General features: G+C 34.1%; 1 protein-coding gene across 1 annotated transcript; it reads left to right on the top strand.

Moving 5' to 3' along the window:
- The first annotated feature begins 4,267 nt into the window (after positions 1–4,267).
- On the top strand, positions 4,268–8,738 carry LOC132554940 (zinc finger protein 43-like). The gene is made up of 4 exons (XM_060219268.1): positions 4,268–4,424; positions 5,894–6,724; positions 7,100–7,228; positions 7,828–8,738. Exons 1-4 carry the CDS (start codon positions 4,268–4,270, stop codon positions 8,736–8,738), a joined length of 2,028 nt encoding a protein of 675 aa, XP_060075251.1.
- The last annotated feature ends 13,624 nt before the right edge of the window (positions 8,739–22,362 follow it).

Here is a 22,362-nt window from a genome sequence, read left to right as displayed (position 1 = left end):
AAGGGGGATTATTCCTTTTTGTAGTCGCAAGTATTTGCTATTTCCGTTCCAAATTACCCCTGTTACTTATAAGACCGTCGCCGGTAACATACAGGACAGTTACAGGTAATGCCCATATACTTACATAGAGTACAAAAAGAACAATGCTTGACAGCTGTATTTTGATCATTAAATGCCAAACCATAAACCGAAATTCAACGCCCAATACAGTATTGCAATGCATCAATCTGTCAAAATACACCGCAAATATAATATAATTTTTATATATCCCTTATACGAGATTGTTGTCTCTTGATCAGCGTGAACATCAAATTTGTAAATACTTTGGTTAGTGTGAACGTAGTAGTTCCAGAAGTAAGCAGAGTTTGTTTATTTGACCAGCCAAATGGTCTGCATTCGTACACCAAACACTGTTGCACTCTAGCGAAATTATCCCTTGATAAAACTTCATACCTTGTTATTTAAGATAATTATAATCATTTACAGTTGTGGTATCGCACATCGGACATTGCACAAAAATCTTCGTGCATACATATTCCCCTTCGCTATTTATCGGTCCGCTTTCCCTTGGGGATAAGACGGGGCACTTTGATATACTTATAATATTGCACCACGGACCTCATCAATTGTTGGTAATGTATCGCTGTTTCTGCATAAGTAAATATATTACCTGACAATGATACATATTTACACTTTCATTTTCAGTAGTGTCGTCAATACCGCTTATAAAGAAAATATTTGACAGCGGAAAATCTTTACTATGATTAGTCACAAATTGTACTCTCAAGATTGACCATAATGCACGTGACCTCCAAAATGATTGGTCAGCTTTTCTATGCTTACCGTACAAATAAAATATTACAAATTTCTCTTTCTCCAATGTTCACTTGCATTAGTCTAGAATTTGTAAAGAGTATTCTTTGCAACATTTTAAATTCAAAAGTCTTTAGTGTTGTATAATCTGTTATATTAAAGGGTACTTTGAAGTACATCTCCAAATTTTGTCATTTGTTCTATCTACTTGTATTTTTTCTTGCCATTTTGTATAGATTTACGAGGGAAGTACGTGATATCGGTTGAAGCATAAACTAGTTTTATCGTACATAATTTCCTACCTCAGAGAATAGCGAGTGGTGTGCATCGGACAACAAAATTTACCTGTATACCCACTCTGGATCAGTGCCAGCTATGTCGCCCGTGTAACACATACCACTTCAGATTTACTTGATTACCTATGTACTCAAATGATGAAAAAGATGGCAGTAATACAGAAGAAATGTAAACACAATTTATTTTCTGACAGTATGAGATTTTAGATTATTCTTTCAGAGAGATATCCATTTAATGTTTACATATACATGTATAATGCATATTATAATAAGTGTCTGTACACTGTGGCTGGTCACGTGTGGCACTTCGTAGACAAAACACCTTATATAACGTGTGTATATATTCTGTCTGTGTCTGATAGATCTACACATGCACAACTTATAGATTCGGGACTTAATTTGGGAATGTACTTAGTTCTAATATTATACATTTAAATGTCCTATAGCTTATTTCGTTTAGTTTTCCTATCGTGCGCTGATCGTGCATACATCTTGCGCACATCTTGCGCACATCATGCAGACATCATGCGCACATCGCTAACCGTGTAACGTTGTGCGATCCAACAACTATGACTAGTATTGTATTAAAGTTATCTAGCTATCTTTTCCTTCCATTTTATTATTTACTTAAATTTGTTAACCGATAAATTAATATTTTCTTGTATGTTTTAATTACCATTTTCCCGTGAGTTAGGGATATATGCCCTAATGCCGTAATATCCCTCCATGTTAGTTAGGATCTCATATCGCTGTTAAAATTGATTTATATCCATAAATTTACCCATGTTCATAAGTAAATTTTTAATGAATAATACTTTTTATCTACTCATTTTTTATATAACACGCACTGTTCTTTTATCTTGATTTCATTGTATAATCATAATGATTGTGATCATATTTCTGACGGGGTTGTGGGTGAAGCATGGTCTATAGAAGTCCATGTATCAAATTGCATCATCCTCATTTTTTCAAAGTTGTCAATTTTTTAAAAAATGGGAATTGATGTTGGTGTCTAGCATTTTCTTTATTCATATCTCCATTTTAGTGCCTGACAGTATGAATTCACATGAGTAAACCCGAGACCTCCCTTCTCATATGGATTTACATGAGAGAACCCGAGACCTCCCTTCTCGTATCGGCTTATTGCTTCATTTCTTTTAATCTTGTCAACTTTCTCGGACTATAGAAAATTAACATAATGGGTTTAAACCTTTCATGTAATCGTGCGAGGGGTTGTTATTTGGGAGAAGACCAGAGTACCCGGGGAAACCTCACGTGGTCGGGCAGGTGACCCCTTACCTTTTCTCGTCCGTTCCAGGAATCGAACCCCGGACGGCTACGGCTACGTGAAAAGCGAGTGCATTACCGCTGCACCATCCGACCGCTATTTAAAATTACATTTAAGTGATTTATTTTTCAAAATTAGGTTATAACTTCACTAAAAGTACGCTGGTCGAGGGAAATCGTTTCACATGAGAGATCAGTCTACCCGTATCATGCTGATTATCTCCAAACCTATAAAGTATACTCAGAGTGAATGCCGGGATCTTGATCTGGTATTGTCGTGTAATGATAATAACACCTCTGACATTAGACATTACAGATCATTTATACTAATTAATTAATAAATTACAATTAAATGGTTTAAAAGTCAAGTCAAAGAATTGTATATTTCAATTTTTAGTACTGAGAAAAAGGATTCAACTTCGTGCATCTTACCGTATATACCTGATTCTGTGCTCTCGTAGTATAAACACATATGTAGACGATTCTGCACTGAATAAATTTCATACTTTTTTTCAACAAAACTTGTCAGCGCTCTAACTGCTTCTTTTTAGCGATGTCTTTGTTTAATCAAACTTCACGAACGTACGAAGGACCACAATATTGTAGGATCAAGATGTAGGTCACTGCCACTATTATTTTAGAAAATCCTTGTTAGCTAATTATCTACTTCATTTCTTAAGATTTTTTTATTAGATCTCGCACGCTTGTAAAGAACTTAAATACTCGTTTAAGTGTGAATGACAAGGTTCTATGGGCAAGGTTACTATTTTAGACAATCTTTGTCATCACTTTATCGGATTCATTCCTTGAGAGATTTTGATCTACGATTGTCTTTACCTTACATTGTGTACAAGTGGAACAAAACTGGGATTTGTATGGTGTGGCGATGGGTCGTTTATCGCTACATTTTAATATTTTCTATTGACACGGGAAAAGAGAATTCGTTTACTGTTTTAATGACATCATATTATCTTTACATAGTTTAATAATAAACATTACAAATTATATTATTATACTGAAATAAATTTCTTCCGTGGACATGTCTTCGACATCCGAGTCACTAATGTTTGTGAAAATGTTGTAAATTATGACAGAAAGTGTGTTACTTGACTATTATGATTCACCTTATATAATAATAAAATTTACACATTATAGATCATGCGTACCGTAGTGAAATCAGCGTACTTAGGAATCACGCGACATCATTATGTGTAAATTTTCGGACAAGGATAAGTTTTCAGACAGGAAGTAGTCCTTGGTTTCATAAACATATCCCACTCTGAAATATAAGATAGATTTACTAAGTGTCAAGATACAGTGTCTTCATTTTATTATATTTATGTGTAGTGTTGAAGTTTACTATGATAAGATTTTGATACCAGGTAACACTGTGTTCATTTTCAAATGTGTTGCCGTATGGTTAACAACAACGTAATCATTTTTACAAAAAGCATTTAATTGCATTGACATGCGTGGACTTTGTGATAGACTGGCCTTACTTATCCGCACGGATAAAAGATCTCATAAGACGTTAGTAACACCTAACTGCACACATGTTTACAGTGTACATTTAGTACTGTTGTACGGAAAGGAAGCTTTGTGAATTTGACACACGTGGTTGTAAAACCATCCATGTGTTACCGAGTATATTTCTATGTAAGTGAGTAAAAAAGTATTACGGCTCTTATGGGAACAAGGAGAAAGACAGATTTATCCGTATTACGATTTGTATGTAAGTATCCAAGCCTCTGTTCGTATGATCGGCGCTGAACAGTTGAAATGTGTTAATTGATATGCAAACTAAAGAAAATACATAATTAAAACATTGATGTTACAGACAATCAATGTATACAGGGAAGAGGAGACACCAAATGGAGGTTGTTATGGTCAACGATGTTTTGCCTTTACAACATGGTGGAGGTTCCAGCTGTGGAGGAGATTCACTCAAGGGGTATAATCTAGAACAGACACAAAAGGACGATAGAAATATACTACTGTCGATAAAGAAAGAAAAGGAATATTTTGAAGGTACGTCCATATTTATGTTAATCAACACTTGATGAGTTACTGGTAGCATAACCAATGTATGTTACAAATAAATGAAACATATCTTTATTTCAAATTTTCGAATACACGTATAGCGTTTGGATCATTGGAAAATGAAATACTGTAAAAATGACATTTTTGATCGATTAAAAGGAGTACTTTTTGATATACGACAAAGGGGAATGGATAGTTTTATTTTCCGTTTGAAAGTACATATTACCTTACATGCATACTTCGTGATATACGTATTTACAGACCATGTTTTCAATGCCCTCTGATCCAAAATTATCTTTAATTTGTCTTTGTTACTTCCGATGTCTGATTTTACGAAAGATTTACCGCAAGTTCACGTTTTTATTTTCATGACAAGATCATGTATTATTTTCATTGTAATTCCGTGTTTCCTATTAGCCAGATAAGACACGTGTACCAAAATATAAAAAGTCATATAACATACTACAATAACGCTGTAAACCTGGTGTGTCAATCTTCGGAACACCTCTAACTTTATCAGCGTCGATCCTTATTGCTAATCAAAAAGCAAAGATGCATCTACAAGGTTTTACTTCTTCTTCTACGAATGGAATGTAAACCTGATAGGATTTGATATGCAAATGCACAACAAACTGCCGTGTCAACAGTAAACCAGCTTACAGTATTTTACATCTTAAAACAAAAACTTTGGCGCGGACTTTGGAAATTTCTCTAAGCAAGAATATGCAGATTTTTAAGAATTCCTCAAAATCGAATTTAGATATCGAGTTTCTATTGCGAGATAATGAACCACTTTCCGTGAGAAATAACTGTATGTCTACCTTTTCAGACTGCACCAACGTAACTCTGATTTTCCCCCGAAATAAAGATATCAGTATTTTATTGTGGTTGTTGATAACGTTCGAAATATACATGTATAGATACAATTGAAAGTCTTGTTCTCAATTAGACTTATGAAGTTACAGCATGTTGATATCGGTCAATCCACAATTTTATCTCACCTACCAATTATCATATCAACCGCTTACTTAGTCCTCTGTCGATATTGTTCGTAGTTGCTGCAATGAAATCAACATTCTATAATTGTATAGTAACAGACATTGCTTTTGTTTATTAAATTTTCTCGTTAGAAAGAATTCACTTCTACTGAAACCAGTCATATACTCCAGAAAAAGCCACACATGATTTGTTTGCATAAAGAAGCAAATCATATTTCAAATTGGGAATATTTTTCTTTGTGAAATTGATTTGAACAGAACTTTGATTTAAAATATGACCATATTATCCCTAATTATTGCCTTCAGTAAAATAACTTTCTTCGTTCAAGCATTACCCAGCCTGAACTTAACCATTTCAATATTAGAAATATAGATTCATAATGGGTTTCAACAATTTATAAGAGAATTTCAATAAATGATATCAAAATGATGATATGATTTTTTGTATTTGTAATATAGACGATCGGAGATATGAACTTATTCAGGAAGGGCGGTTGAACAAAAGACAGTGTCAGACCTCAAATGAGACTGAGGAGGATATTTTTCCTGGTGTTCGTAATGAAAAACCAGCTAAAATTAACACCTTTGAATGCCTTATATGCTGTGAAAAGTTTCATTCTTCCTCAAGTTTTCAAATGCATATCAAATCTCGCACTGGCGAAATATGCGATATTTGTGGAAAAGAGTGTTGTCATGAAGCTGACCTATCCAGACATCTCAGGACACACATTAAGGAAACATTCTCCGTTGCAAACGCGCAAGAAAAATGGCTTTCATGTGACAAGACATTTGATTCACCTCCAAGCCTGGTGAAACATAAGGAGGTCGACATAGGCCCTAATCAACATAAAAGAGTCATTTGTCAGCAGGAGTTTAATGAGATGGAAGATCTCAAAAGACATCACAAAAGTCATACTGGAGAAAATGGTTACGAATGCAAGGTCTTTTCAAAAGAATATAACTCGAAGACGTGTTATCTCAGACACCATGAAACGCACGAGCGACCACAGGATGACAAGAGTGAAAAAGCTACATCTCATACCAGTTCTGGAATAAACCCAGAACACATATCACCACCAAATTCTAGCGATACGTACCCGCGGACGTGCAGGGATATGGGCAACATCAACCAATACACCAGAATACCTGATGGTAACAACAAACATAGCTGTGATGTGTGCGGGAAAGATTTCGATTTGATTGGTGATTTAAACAGTCATCTTCTAATGCACGGGCGTAGAGAACAAACATGCAACGCTAAGTCCAACACACATGCAACTGACTCTGGATGTGAGTGAGCAGTTTAGTTTTACATGTCTGCAATGCCATTTATTGTTTGCTTTTCATATAATAATACATTCAGGAGAAAAGCAATATAGATGTGACTAAAGTAGGCGTATTACAAAATATAGCAGCAATTGAATTATTTTCTTGAACATTTACTATCCCCTTAGAGTTTGCTAAAACAATATTCATGATATTGGCAAATTAAGAGAGCAGCTACAAACATGCCACGTTTGCTAATTTAGCAAACTTTTAAGCATTTTACATTATCAGCTGAAACTATATCACTGCTTCAATCATACCCAGAATAACATAATACCGATAATTTTCTTTCGACTAAAATACTTTGAATAATATTTTGGAATGTATGCTTACCAACAGGGACAGCAAAAAGAGCCAGAACGGACACTGATGAGGTTGCATGTGTAACATTCAAGGAAGAACCGACCGAACCACTGGGCGATCTTAAGTTGGCCGTTTCGGAATATGATGTGGGTGGTCTCGCTAGAGGTAATAAACACTTTCATACTTCTGATGATGTTTCTCTGAGACCACATACTATCACTTTAAACAATGTTCACTTCCATGTCCTCATGTCGACGTGTTCATGGGCAAATCGCTGGACCTGTTGACATTAGTCTCCTTTAACATAACGTTTTCTGGTCTGAGTTCATATATTATTTAGATGTTTCTATTTCTAGTTATTACTGCATAACACTGTAAGATGGAAGCATAATCACGTGGAGAACATTTATCAGATAACAATCAGAATATCTTCTATCGAGATTAGACGTTTCTTCGTCGTGATCTCGACGAAGTCTTGGTGTCGCCAAACACAACACTGTACTACCATTAAGTTGAAAAAACCTCCATCTACAGAATTTACATCTAGAGTTTACCAGTAGAGTAAATGTAGAGATTATGTTGCGATGTTTGGAATTTTGATGGAAAGGGGTATTACATTTGATGTTACATAACACAATATTGATTTCGCGTTAGTTCAAAAGCGTTAAAATGTATCATAATATCAACGTATACGTTTTTGTGGAACTTTTGAATGATTTTCACAATATGCTTGTGCATTTTAATTTGTCGATTGCTATGCACAGGAAACCTAGGGAAGATGAACCAGACGCTGACCACTACGAATCCTCAAACTCCACGTCCATACAATCGTCTCAGGGAAGGTGAAGACGAGATGGGAAATGAAGACAGCAACACCGCAGCTAAAGAACGTTCGAAGTTTGAAGAAACTCGTAAGATGACAAGAGAATCTGATCTTCAACAAAACAATATCATAATAAAGAAGGAACAAAGCGAGATCCCATGTAGTACTCAATTTAGTGTAACGGGCTGCTTAGAAATAAATTCAAACAACAGGGAAAACTCACCCTTAGACGAACACACAGCCAAGGTAGAGGCAATCGTCAAGATGTCAATGACACCTTCGTGTGATATCAAATGCAAACTCTGTGGGGAACATTTTACAACAAAAACAGATTACGCCAAACATATGTTAGATCATACACGAGACAAACCTTTCAAGTGCGCTATTTGTAGTGTAAAGTTTTATTTAGTAGATGATCTGAAGAATCACGTTGAGATGCATGTATACAAGGCAGAAGGACAACACAAATGCCCAGCCTGCAACAAAGCATTTGGAAGCGCTGAGTCCCTAAAGGAGCACTGCAAGATACACGCCCTAGACGAAAGTCAACAAACTGCAAGCAAGGGTTCCAAGAAAAAGACACATAAAACCAGGAAAGGTGTAAACGTGGATTCACAAATCAAGGAGTATAAAGTACACAAATCAAAACTTGTGTCATCACACTCTGAAGTGAGTCTTTTCACGTGTGATATATGTACAAGGAAATTCCGATGGATTCAAAGTTTTCGTAGACATATGAAGATGCACTCAGGTGAAAATCCTTACAAGTGTGACAAATGTGACAAGAGATATTACGAAGCAAGTGATTTGAACAGACATATGAAAACACATAAAAGAAAAAGGTCCGTATGAATATAAAACTTCATTCATAATCTTATAGAAACATATCAACGCACTTACAAACATTTACAAAGTATGATTACAGCAAACTAAGATTTCATTCCGAAGAATGGCATTTGTGCTGATGATGTTTCAACAAAATTTCATGTTGAGATAAGAACGGTATATATGTCATGGTTTAACATCAGAGGGATATTCTGCACAAGTTGGCAACATTGTAGGGGTTTTGTCTTTCTACTTACTTTTGAAACTATTGTCAGCATCAGAACATATTTCCTGAGAGTAGTTTAGTCTGGCGAAATTGGACGAAATATCCCTACCAGTATAACATTAGAATCGTTGATATGAGAAACACAGGTATGTACGGTGTTCACATATAATTCCTGCTTGTATAGATATCCCATTGCTTTGCTGAAATTGAGGCCTACACTTTAGTAGATCCTTTTGTGATTGTGTATAAAAAAGTCGCTGTATGAAATCCTAATTTGTGCTAATTATCACAGAGCATCACAGACTTTCTATTCATAAATTTGTTGTTAATATTTCGGTTCGTGTTCCTTGTTAAAACTTTGACATAGTCTAGCACTCTAGCGCCACCTTGGTTCGTGTATGTGTGTAGGTATCAGTGCATACAACGCACGCCATGACCAATATTGAGATTGCAGTTACTTTGGTCCATGGCGGGTGATTAGGGTGGCGAGGGGAACATTGACACGATTTGGGAATTAGAGAACTAAATAAATAATTACACAACATACTTGGTCATTTGATAATATCTACAATGAAATTCAAATTGAGATTCTCATTTTGCACTGATTAATTTTTTGTCTAATGATACTCTCATTTTAATGAGGTAGAGCGTGGAATACCGCAGAAGTCTTGTTTTTTTATATCTTATATCGAATATTTAATTGTACAAAATTAAAGTGCTAACAACACAATGAAATAAGAAGTATTTTATGTTCGTAACTATAATTGTGTAACGATGCCAAAATCGGACAAATGTATATCACAAATGTAAGATTGAACTTTTGATTCATTTTTATTATGGGCAAGTCAATAAATTAATGTTGCCAGCTTAGAGTTAATCTCAGAATCAAGCTTATGGATCTGGATACATTGTGGACCAGGAACGTTAAGACTCTGGCAATTGTATTATATGTCAGAGAGTTGCTTATTATCAGGTATATGGTTAGTCTCAGGAATATGTCTATAAATAGCTATATAGGAATGAGGCGATGTGTCATAAATAAGAATGTGGTTATTTTTGAATGGACTATGAAGTACTGATGTATTACTGATACGTGGTTAGTCTGGGGAATACGTCCAATATAGGAATGAGGTTATTTTTGAGGGCTGGTATCTACCTAAAAGAATTAACTACGATGTTTAAGGTATGAATCTATTTTCTTGCCATGACAATAAATTATCTAAGTTATTTGTTTATAATGTGAATTGTTAACATAGCTTGTAGTGGAGATAGTATGAAACTTCCTGTTGAATTCTTAACAGGTAAGGACTTCAGAGGCAGCAAGACGGATCAATTTGTCGTCGACGGAATTTTATACCAAGAATCTTGTAAGATCAGTCCTAGATTCCAGATTATTTACCAGCCAGCAGAGATGGGATTGAAGGATCTAATTCCGAGCGGAATTCTGTTGGGATTATACAATTCCGATTAAGATGTTGTAGCTCGTACCGAGATACCCCGATGTCATTGTTAAGTAAACCTGTATATACCTCGTGTTGCGAAAACACCTAGCTTAATCACAGTGGCATGAGTAAGCATTCCAACTGACAGAGAATCAAGTCGTATACTTAGAAAATGTCTGGTTCACGGTTGTTCGTCTTAATATTTTCAATTAAGAAAAAAATTCTTTATACATTAATCGGATTTTATATCTTAAGGCAAAATGCAATGTTTTCATTCTTATTTTATTACATTTTAGCTCTGTTTGAACGATAACCAAGAAAATGAATTTTATAACCGGCAACCGTCGATCGTTTTATTCATAATTTTTTTCAAACACTTCTTCTAAACGCAGAGGCCGAGTTTTGCTATTGTATATAAGGTATTTCCGTCTAAGAGGGAGACTTGGGTCAGAAGGGGAAAAAAGTTTTATGTATCTATGCTACCCCTCCTGATCGTATTGACTGTTGTAATGATTTGATTTAAATTCAGGAGAAGGTAAATCAAAGTTTTATAAATGGGGATCATGTCTCCTCTAATGCAGAAGAATTGGTGTCACAAAGGTGGGGATTTTAAAAACAAATCTTGAAAACTTTGCTTTTCTAACTAAGCTGCATGTTCTATCAAATCTGGTCTGAAACATCCTCAGAGGAGAGCGATCATGTTTTGCATACATTAAATTGAATTTTTTTCCCTTGGAGGAATGGTCAGGGCGGTAAATATGAGATGAAAGAAAATGAGGAAATTTTTAGCTTTTCAAATGTTTATTATCTTTTACAAATTGTCAAATTCGCATCAAAACTTGAGGGCAATCATAATCATGATATTCTACCAAATAGTTGGGGGAGGCATATTCGTCGGATGCTAAGGTAGCTATGGCGACTGATGTGCTGACCCTGCATGAACTTCAGACAATCATTAAGATTTCTCATTTAAGGTAGCCTTTAGTTGAGTAAGTTATCACCATTATAATATCAGGATTATAGAGGAGAATGTTATGTATCACTCACTGTGTATTAAAAATGTAGAATTTACCTGTATTGTATATAGTTAGATAGTTAGTCTTTTTATAATAATTATATTAGTTGTGAAACTATTTGCTTTTTTTTCTATCTTGTTCTATTTTATTACAGTGGATTAAAACTGAATGTTGTGTTTTTTGTTTATGTATGTGTGTGTGGATTTGGTTGTGATGTATGTGTGTTTGTGTTTTCCTTTCGGGGTTGGGGTGGGAGGAAAGCTGTTCCTTCATTTTTTAAATCTTATAATCTGGTTTATCGTCCACATATAATTTTGATAAAATAAAATTGTATTTGTATTAATAAGTGTGTTGTATTTTACGTTGTGCAATACATTTGGGGTTGAGGAATAATAATTGAAACATTTCCATGGAAGTAAAATTACACTGTCAGCATACATTTTGCACAGACATTAATGAAAATATCGATGGATAAATCATACCTCAAAACCGTCCTCGTCGTATAGACGTGTCATTACAAGACGTCCTCGTCTTACGGACGTGTTATTAGAGGTCGTAGCTCGCCTCTCGCCTCACAGACGTCCGAGTCACACAAATGTGTTATTACAAGACGTCCTCTTCTTACAGACGTGTCACTACAAGACGTCCTCGTCATATAGACGTGTCATTACAAGACGTCCTCGTCTTACGGACGTGTTATTAGAAGTCGCATCTCGTCTCACAGACGTCCGAGTCACACAAATGTGTTATTACGAGACGTCCTCTTCTTACAGACGTGTCACTACAAGACGTCCTCGTCATATAGACGTGTCGTTACAAGACGCCCTAGTCTCATAGACGTGTCATTACAAGACGTCCTCGTCTCACAGACGTGTCATTACCTTAAGGAGAAAATTGCCAAATAAAATAGAAAAATAGAAATCGTTGTGATCGTTTTGTTAATATCATCAGTATTCTATTAATTTCATTACACTTGTAATCGGATTGTATTTGTACCCAATACCGCTTTTCATGTGTATTGTGAATTTTACAATACAAATGAATCAATTATAAAATGCAAATATAATATAAAGAACACCAATCGAAACATTTTGAAAAAAATTTAACATATGTAATACAATTTTTCTATTATGAAAATGCAAGTGAATTGATGACAAAATATGATTATGAAAAATAGATTATGAATTGAAAATCGGAAAATGTTCAAATGATAGAACACTAATAGATTATGAATGGTGAAATAAAGCATACAAAGAAGGTTTATATACCATAAAATTTTCGATTATGGAATATAAATGTGAAATATACAAAATAAATGGGAACCTTAATGGCAGCTCTAACTAGAACTAAGGTTTTCAGTGAAATATGTTATTCTACCGTCAGGTTATAAATGCAGTAATCATTCAACATTGGATATTGGGACCTCGATAACTCATTCGATACAAAATCGTAATTTCAAAGAAAGCTGAGATCACGAACCTTCCTATGTTGTCGAGGTTGTATCCTTTGGCAAGACCGATTACCCATAATGCTCTGAGTGGTATGTGAAGACCAGGACATTTTTCATGCCATTCAGTGTTATTCAATGATATAGTCACCAGCTTCTTAGTTGACACCGCCCCAAAATAACTATGATTGATCACGTGACAATTAGATAAGGAAACAAACAAACGTTAACTCAATGAAAATTTGTATAGAATATGGTTTTTGGCCTCCTGGTGTGGGAAGATTGGGGCTTAGATAGAGAAATCGAGCAAATTCTTTACAATCATTCATCTGCTTGGATTCTGTCCCTAATTGATCCCAAGAATAATTGATAAAGGGGAATCAATTATGCATAAGTTACAGATATTTGTTCCCTTTAACGGGCAGCTGATGAAATTCTTAAAAAATTACTTTTTTCAGTAATAAAGCCAGGACTCTGTCCCAATTCGGTGTGAAGCATCAACGGGTAAAAATTAATGAATTGATTTTATATGTAGGACGAGTTATCTGCCGCTGACCAAGGTAAAATGATATTATTTAACTCTGCAAAATAATTGAGTATTTGGGTAGATACAGATATCAGTTGTGGACAAGAATATGTTTTTGTATGGTTGGCGTTTAGATTGAACTTGTATCTTGACAAAGCCGCAAATATCCTCGATGTTTCAGGATACTTGCAGAATAGTGAGTTCCATGGAGGCACTCATGTGTGTCTTAGTATAACAGGACACGTGCAGGTAAAGCATGACAATAAACAATCGAGTGCACGCGGCGAAACACGATTGGTCAACGAGTGTGAAACCGACATACGTGATTACCGCAGATATAGGTAGTTAAAGCTAACCAAACAGAATCAGCATTGAATTATACCGAATACTCTCATGGATACCACGAATCAAAATCGATATTCCTAAAAGAAATGGGCGTGTTTGGAGAAAACGTTAGCAATAGACAATGGCTATGCTGAAATAAACAAAGTTATAGGACAAATAATATTCTCTGAACGTCTGACTGGAATTCAGAGAACGGGTAATATCTGAAATGTGTATGTAGACAAACGGGGTATCTTTTGTAACAAATGACCTAAAACTTCCGAAACATGATACTGAAATCACCACGAGGATCAAAGTGTTAAATGTTCCGTTACCGTCTGTTTCACCCAAATAAAAAGAGGGCTTTAGAAAGAAAAGGGCGCACCGTTATCGACATGTGTCGAGAAAACCACAAGTTGCTACACAGGAGACCGCACTGTCTTAACTAAAAAGTTGACGTCGAATATACAGAAGGAAATGTATGTTGGTAAATAAAAGGCATCAGTGTGGTTAAAACGAAAACAAAACTCAGGTGCAATACAAATGTGTACAAAGTGGTCACGTGTGTACAGAATGTGAAAATGAATGGGCGTTCAAAACATGAAATGAAGTGAGACATAAACAAGCAGACTGCAAAAGAGAGCTGACAAGAAATATTGTGGACGAAATTGAAGAACAAGGCCAAATAGAGAAAATGAAGAAACGGAAGACAAGCAACGAAAGATGTGGAAGAAGATAATAAAGTGAAGAATAAGCAGTAATGGATCCAGCAAGACGAGAAAATGAAGAAGAAATGTATAGATTCTTTATCTATCCTGAAAATGACGTTAAGTATTATAAATTATATACAAGGAAATTACACGTGAAAAAGGTATCTTACAAGTGAATATCAGCTAAAACCGTTTAAGTTTATACAGGTTAATATAAGTCTACATTGAAGTGTTTACTGATGTATAATTTTTATTTAAAATTAACAATGATGTTTTCTTTATGTCACTTCCTATTTGATGTTTTACGTTGTCTTTATCTTGTCTTCTTATTTTTGCTTGTTATTGGTATTGTTGTTTACATTTTGTCTGAAGTAATCAAGGGCGAAAGAAAACCAATCTTAAAAAATGGTGGGTCTCGGTCCCTGTGGACATGATGGGTGGGATTGATAAGAGAAATAGAGGAATAGTTTTAAAAGTATCCTTTCTACTGATGGGTTGAAGGTTAATTGACCAAATTTGGTAAAATAAAATGCTTGGGAATAAGGTAAAAAGTATAAATGGTTGGTATCAGCCCCTAGCAGTTATAGGGGCTGGGCTCAAAAGGAGAATCATAGCAAATTCTTAAAACCCCCTGCTGTAGGAATGAATGATATGTCGAAATAGACTGAAGCATCCTTTGGGTGAAAGAATTCAACCCCTCCACCTGGTTTGGAAGAGGGACGTGGCCGAACAAAGTAAATGGATATAAATCCTTGAATACTTTTCCTTAAATTTAGATAAGAAGTCATAGCAAACTGAATCCTCTGCGCCTCTTGTTTGATTATGTCACCTACTGCCGTAGTACATTTTGCAGACATTGTTTCTACATCTATAAAAAAATGTGCTTTTTACCGAGGTGCAGAGTTAAACCATTAAAAGAGACCTGATACATCAAAATGACATTGTGTGGTACGGACAACACCTTGGCTCAGATACACACGAGTGGAATACCTCTTTTTCACCTAGAAAATAATTCCTGCATGCGAGATACTCTCATTTACTACCAAATAGACATAACGAACATTGCTTCACAAAGAATGTGTCATTTTAAATAGACCTCCTATGTAATAGAATACTGCCTGCCAAAGCAAATACGTAAAAAAACGGGGCACATTAGACAATTGGTTACACACGAGTAATCTACAGTACATTGTCATGTTAAGAGGTTATTTTAGAACCCGGAAGTTTAAATCACTACCCGTGACCGGCAGATGTTGTACAGCGATAAAAACAATCGGTATTACTTCTTAATATCACACACAAAAACCAGCAATTCAAGCAAAATATGGACGAAGAATTATTATCCTTGCCATCCCGATAAAATATGTTATTTTTAGCCGAACTCTTTGATATGGCATGTATTCATGTTTACAATGAAAGCTAACAATGCTGAAAAATTATTAGTATGTTTAACATGTACGTGTGTTTGTTGATGTTTGAAGCATCCTTGGAATAGCGCGGAATTAAACTAATACAATACGAAAGAAAATTTTATTCAGGGTCTCAGGACACCCAAACTGGTCATGTTATCCAATTCATGAACCAGTAGCTACACTTCCAGTCACATTATACTGACAACGGACAAACCAGTACTCACACCAACAAGACATCCCGACCAGTTCAATTGAAAACGAAGTGGAGAAGTGAAATGACTCATTTAAGATATGCTATTCCTAAAGAATGGAAGACCTGTCTAAAAACAATCAACTCCACGAAAACAAAGGTTAAACAGGATGACATCAGAACTCTGCTTGATAGATGGAACAAAAGACAACAACAAGAAAAACTAACAAAAACGTAATTTATCAGATTCAAAGTCTATCAAAAGCTTCCTTTAGCCTATATTCAGTATAATTAAATGGGAATTATATAAAGTATTACTGACTAAAGAATTACATTGTAAATGGAAATTAGAAGCAAATAATTAATATCATCTATGCAAAGTCATTGAAGATTATGAATATCATTAAGTATAGTTATTAAATGTAATTCAATTGATGTACATATAAGTATTTTGGCAAAGAAAAGCTAAATCTCTTAAAATTCATAAATCAGAAATTGAACAACTGAAGTAAATAAGTTTTATTTTAAATCAATAAAAACACAATGATGAGCGATGAAATTAACAATTTCATTGCAGATATTACTTACAAATAGATATCAGTGACAGAACAATTCAAACAAGTATTTATTAATGTATAAATTTTATTATTTATCCTGCAACTTGTACTGCCTTTGTCGGAATACACCTGCCAAATATATTTTTGCTTTGTTCGACTGCATTTTAGTAAGTGCTTTAATTCGACAAAAAGTCATAAAATCGTTGTCATATTCGTTGAAGTTTTGAACTATGTTTCTGCGCGGAGCAATTATATTGGCGTACGTCAGAGGCGTGTCAATTTTGTCTTTCTTCACCCTCCCCAAAATACAGCTTAAATTTTAAGACACTGACCATGCATATTCTCTTTATCCCCCCTATAGATTATCTTTTTTGTTTGTTTGAATGTTTTTAATTTTGTGTTTTATTTATTCATTTATTTAGCTATATACAATGTAGATTTTACATCATATTTCAAAAAATGTTAAATTTTCATATTTATAATTTGTATCATAGCTGAATAAATAGGAATGATTTCAAATAACTGTATTATGTTATATAGAAAGTGTAGTAAATTGTTTATTGATTGTTATATTACAACTATTAAAAAGTAATCGTTCTGAAAATTGCAACTTTACAAATTTATATCCTAAAATAAACAATTAAGTGATATTACACGTATTTTGTTATTCATAATTATAACTCTTCATTATTATATATCCACTCATTTTCTTATTATATTCTGATACTGTAAATGTTATTGTGAGTTAAACATATTACATATAGAAAACTTTGAATTATGAAGTCACATATTGTATATACATTGTTCACCAGCTATAGGAATTATCTATATGCCAAAATAGACTGAAACACCCTTTGGGTGAAAGGAATTCAGTTTTGTATAAGCGGTGCATCTGAACCTCCACCCCCAGTCAGGTTTCAATTCTTACTTTGTAAAATGACTTTGTTTCACGACATACGCGTGACAGAGCGATAAAATTAATTTGAATTAATCTGAAATCTAAAATTGCATGCACAAAGACATTGTTTACACTCTCCAAACGATAATCATATGAATTAGAGTTGGATCGCTACTATTCTAATTTTTTGACGTTGTTAATAAAGTGGTCATGCAAATTCTAAAATATCACAATTAACAAAAATTACCCAATTCTTAACAGATATTTAAATCTTATAATGCTTTCAATCAGTTATGAAATTAATATATAACTATTAAGTTTTTTAACCGTAAATAGAGACCTGATACATCAAAAGGACACTGCGTGGTACGGACAATACCTTGACATCGATACACACGAATATTACACCTTTTTTACATTGAAAAGAATTCCTGCAAGCAACGTTAGATATACGTGTGACAGCGTTCGGTCGATCCTATTTCATTTTTTATTTTTTGATGTTGTTAATAGAATGGTTATGCAAACTTTAAAATATCATAATTAACAGAAAGTACACAATTCTGAACAGTTATTTAATTTTATAATGCTTTTTAACAATTGAATATCTAACCAGTTGGTCGCTTTAAACCCTGGAAAGAGACTTGATACGTCTACATTGTGTGGTACGGACATCACCTTAATACAGATACACACAAACGTTACGCCTTTTCACCTTGAAAATAATTCCTGCAATCGATGTACATTATAAGCGTGACAGAGAGAAAAAATGAATTTGAAATAACCTGTATCTTAATTAGTAGACAGTTGACACTCTCCGAACGGTAATGATATGAAATAGTGTTGGGTTTCTCCTTTTTTATCTTAATCTTTTGGCGTTGCTTATTAAATGGTTATGCAAACTTTTACATATCATAATAACAGAAAGTACACAATTCTTAACAGACATTAAAATATCTATCATCATTTTGATTTTACCGAGGTTCAGAATTCCTGCAGGTGACATTTTCAACTTTACGATCACAAAGCCGTATCGAACATTGCTCCACAAGAATGAGTCATTATTAATAGAACCCCAATGTAATATACAGATATTCAAAAAATATAATGCTTTTTCGGTTATGAAATGAAAATCTACCCATTAAGTCACTTTAAACCGTGGAAAAAGACCCGATACAGCAAAATGACATCATATGGTATGGACCACACCTTGACACAAATACACACAAATGTTACACCATTTTAACATTGAGCAGAATTCATGCATGCGACATATTCACCTTTATGGTCACAAAGCCGTAACGAACATTGCTCCATAAAGAATGAGAACTCCCGTGTAATAGTATATTGTCTGCCAAAGCAAATACATTAAAAAACAGGGCACATTAGGCAATGGGGGACACACGAGTGACCTACACTGCAAGATCATGTTTAGAGGCTCCTTTAGAACCCGGAAATTTAAATAACTTCTCATGACCTGCCACTGCTATACAACGATATCACACACACACAAAAACCTTTACTTCAAGCAAAATATATATAATTATCCTCCATGTTCTCTTGATAAATATAGTGGTTTTATAATGGTTTTACATTGACTAATTGACCCCAACCGGTCACAGTATACTGACAACGGATAAACCAGGACACCCCGACATGTCGAATGTTACTAACAACAGACAAAGTAGCCGCTACACTACCAGGACACCCCAACCGCTCATATTACACTGACAACGGACATCGATGAAAATCATAGACAAAATAAGGGGATGTGGCTCTTAGTAACTACATTTAGTATTAGGTATATTAGCAGACAAATGATTTGGGGAAATAAAAACAGCTAAAGCCAAGGTAAATCGCTAATATCAAATAATTGGATAAGTGGTGAACTTCTTTATGATGTGTTGAATGACAAACGTATTATCAATGAGATAGTAGTATTGTGTAAACTTTAATTGAAAACAAAATGCAAAAGTGAAATGACTCATTTAAGACATGCTATTCCACAAAAAAGGAAGACTTGTCTAAAATCAATCAACTCCACGAAAACAAAGACTAAACATCCCCTTATTTTGTCTATGATAACAAGAGAGTTCTGCTTAATAGATGGAACAAAAGACAACAACAAGAACAATGAACAAAAAAGTAAGTTTTGTGGAAGATTATTGTAGAGCACATTGGAAAGAAATGTTTGATATATCAGATTCAAGGACTATCGAAACCTCGTTTCAGCTTGAATTTAATATGGAGGATGATAAATATTTAAATGCGAATTATACAAAATATCACCGACTAAACAATTACATTGTAAATGGAAAATTGAAGCAAATAATTTATGTCATCTATGCAAATCATTGAAGATTATGAACATTTTCTTATCAAGTGTAGTTTAATTGATCTACATATATGTATTTTGGCATAGAATAGCAAAATCTCTTAAATACATGAAGAGAAAATTAAACATTCGACAACTGAAGTATAAGTAATGGGTTAAAAAATTATTTACACCTAATATGAAGATATGGCGTATTATAAGTTTTGATTGGGCATGTAATTTACAAAACATTCTGTGCAAGTGAACAGAAAAAGAGTTAATTGATTATTTATCTATCCTGAAATATAAAATGAAGTATTATATATTATATGCAAAGAAATCACAGGTACACGAAATATCTAACAAGTTTCATAAATCATTTATGAAAATCATTTAGAACCGTGTATATACAGGAAATATGAGTTTTTCATTTTTCTAATCGATTAAACCACAACGATGAAATTAACAGCTACTTTGAAGATATTAAGAACATGTATATATCAGTGACAGAACAATTCAAACAACTGCCATTGTCGGGATACACTTGCCACAAATATTTTTCTGTATTCGGCAGTGACGAAAACGGCTGTTTTTTAGTAAGTGATTCAATTTCATAGAATTATTTTCTGGTTACGTTTAACACTAAAAATAACTGTGGAAATAAGTGATTTTACATGTTGCAATGAACAAGCGTATTTACGAAATTCATAAAATCGTTGTCATATTCGTTGAAGTTTTGAACTATATATCTGCGCGGAGCAATTATTTAGACATAAGCCATCAGGAAAAACTCAGCGTAATGTCGTTAGTTAAACAAAAATTGAACAACAAACTGTTAAAGTTTTGATTGTCTGGTTTTCAATTAATGTTACAAGATACATAGATTACATGATCGTTAGTGTCTTAAATATCAACTGCATTTTGGCTCAGGACAGAAAGACAGAAGTGGCTGGCCAGAGGCTTTCCGCTTTTGTCTTTCATCATCCTCGCTTGAATTTTAAGACAGACATAGTCTTTTATGTTGTCTGTTAATCGTAGTTTTGTTTTTTGTTTAAAAGTTTATTAATTTTGCATTTTATTTATTCATTTACTTAACTTTTATCTAATTTATAATTTACATAATTTTTTTAAGAACACAAGTTTTTCCTATATTTAATTTCTATCACAACTATATAGATAAAAGAAAATAAATAATTGCATAATGCTTCATAGAAAGTGTAGTAAATTGTTTATTGATTGCTGTTTCACAAATATTAAAGAAAACGATCGTTTCAAAAATAGCAATTTTACAAAACTGTATCCGAATATACGCATTTGATTGATGCTTATGAATTTTTGTTATTCATAATTATAACTCTTGACTATAACGTATTCATTTCTTTGCTTACTATATTTTGATAAAGTAAAGGTTATTGAGAGTTAAACATAATAAATGTAGATGACACTGAATTATGTAGTCACTTATTGTATATACATTATTGTATATACCCGTCATGCAACACAAGCTGATATCGTCGTTCTGAGTAATAATAAAATATAGGTAAATGAATTGTGTTCATACCATGGGTGCAACTCCCCTGAGGCAAAATAAACAGGGCAAAGGGGAAATTACGGCAAACTCTTCAAATTCCTTCATCGGTAATACAGTCGGATTTTTGTCTACATTTAGTCTGGATCATTCAAGGGCACAGGAAAACCAATTTTTGCAACATGGTGAGTGTCGGCCCCTTTGGACATAATTATTGGACTGATAGGAGAAATAGAGATGTAGTATTAACATTATTCTTTCTACTGGTTGGTTGAAGGTTATGTGACCAAATGTGGTCAGAAGCATCGTTGGGCATAGGGGAAAATATATAAATGGTGGGTATCGGCTAGAGGGGATAGGCTCAAAAATGGAATCATACCAAATTCTTAAAAAATCTGTCTGCTATAGGAATGACTTATGTGTCAAGACAGACTTAATTACCCTTGGGTGAAAGGAATTCGGTTTTGTATAAGCGGTGCATCTGAACCCCCGCCCCATGGTTTGGTCGTATGACATGGCCTAACATTGAAAATGGAATTAATTCTTTGAAATGCTTTTCATTTAATTTCGAAAAAAGAATTCTAAGCAAACTGGATCCTCTGCACCTCTTGCTTATATATGCCGCTTACTGTCGTTGTACCCTTTTCAGACATTGTTTATACATCTATCAAAATTGTGATTTTACTGAGGTTCAGAGTTAAAGGGACATATTGTTAAATTTCGTCATTTTTCCCATGTGTTTGATTTTGGGCAAGCATTGTAATACTTCAAATTATATTAATCACAAAATTATAACACTCTCTGAGGTAAATTGATGATAGTCGACACTCGCTGTTGTGTCTACCACCCATCGCCGTTTTGATAGAAGATAGCTGAGTTCATCACGTGATCTTTCGGAGCCTCGTTTTGACCCGCCGTAACTAAGAATAATTATGTAACTAGCCAAAACTCAATCTTCCAGTCATGTTTCAATTCTTACTTTATAAAATGTCCTCTTGTTTCAGACTATAAGCTCGACAGAGCGAAATAAATGACTTTGAATTAATCTAAAAATCTAAAATTGC

This window comes from Ylistrum balloti, unplaced genomic scaffold (genome assembly GCF_031769215.1).
Source record: "Ylistrum balloti isolate Yb309-2 unplaced genomic scaffold, AGI_CSIRO_Ybal_v1 Utg370450, whole genome shotgun sequence".
Taxonomy (NCBI): Eukaryota; Metazoa; Mollusca; class Bivalvia; order Pectinida; family Pectinidae; genus Ylistrum; species Ylistrum balloti.
Note: the sequence above shows the minus strand (reverse complement) of the source record. Positions and strands in the feature narration are given on the sequence as shown.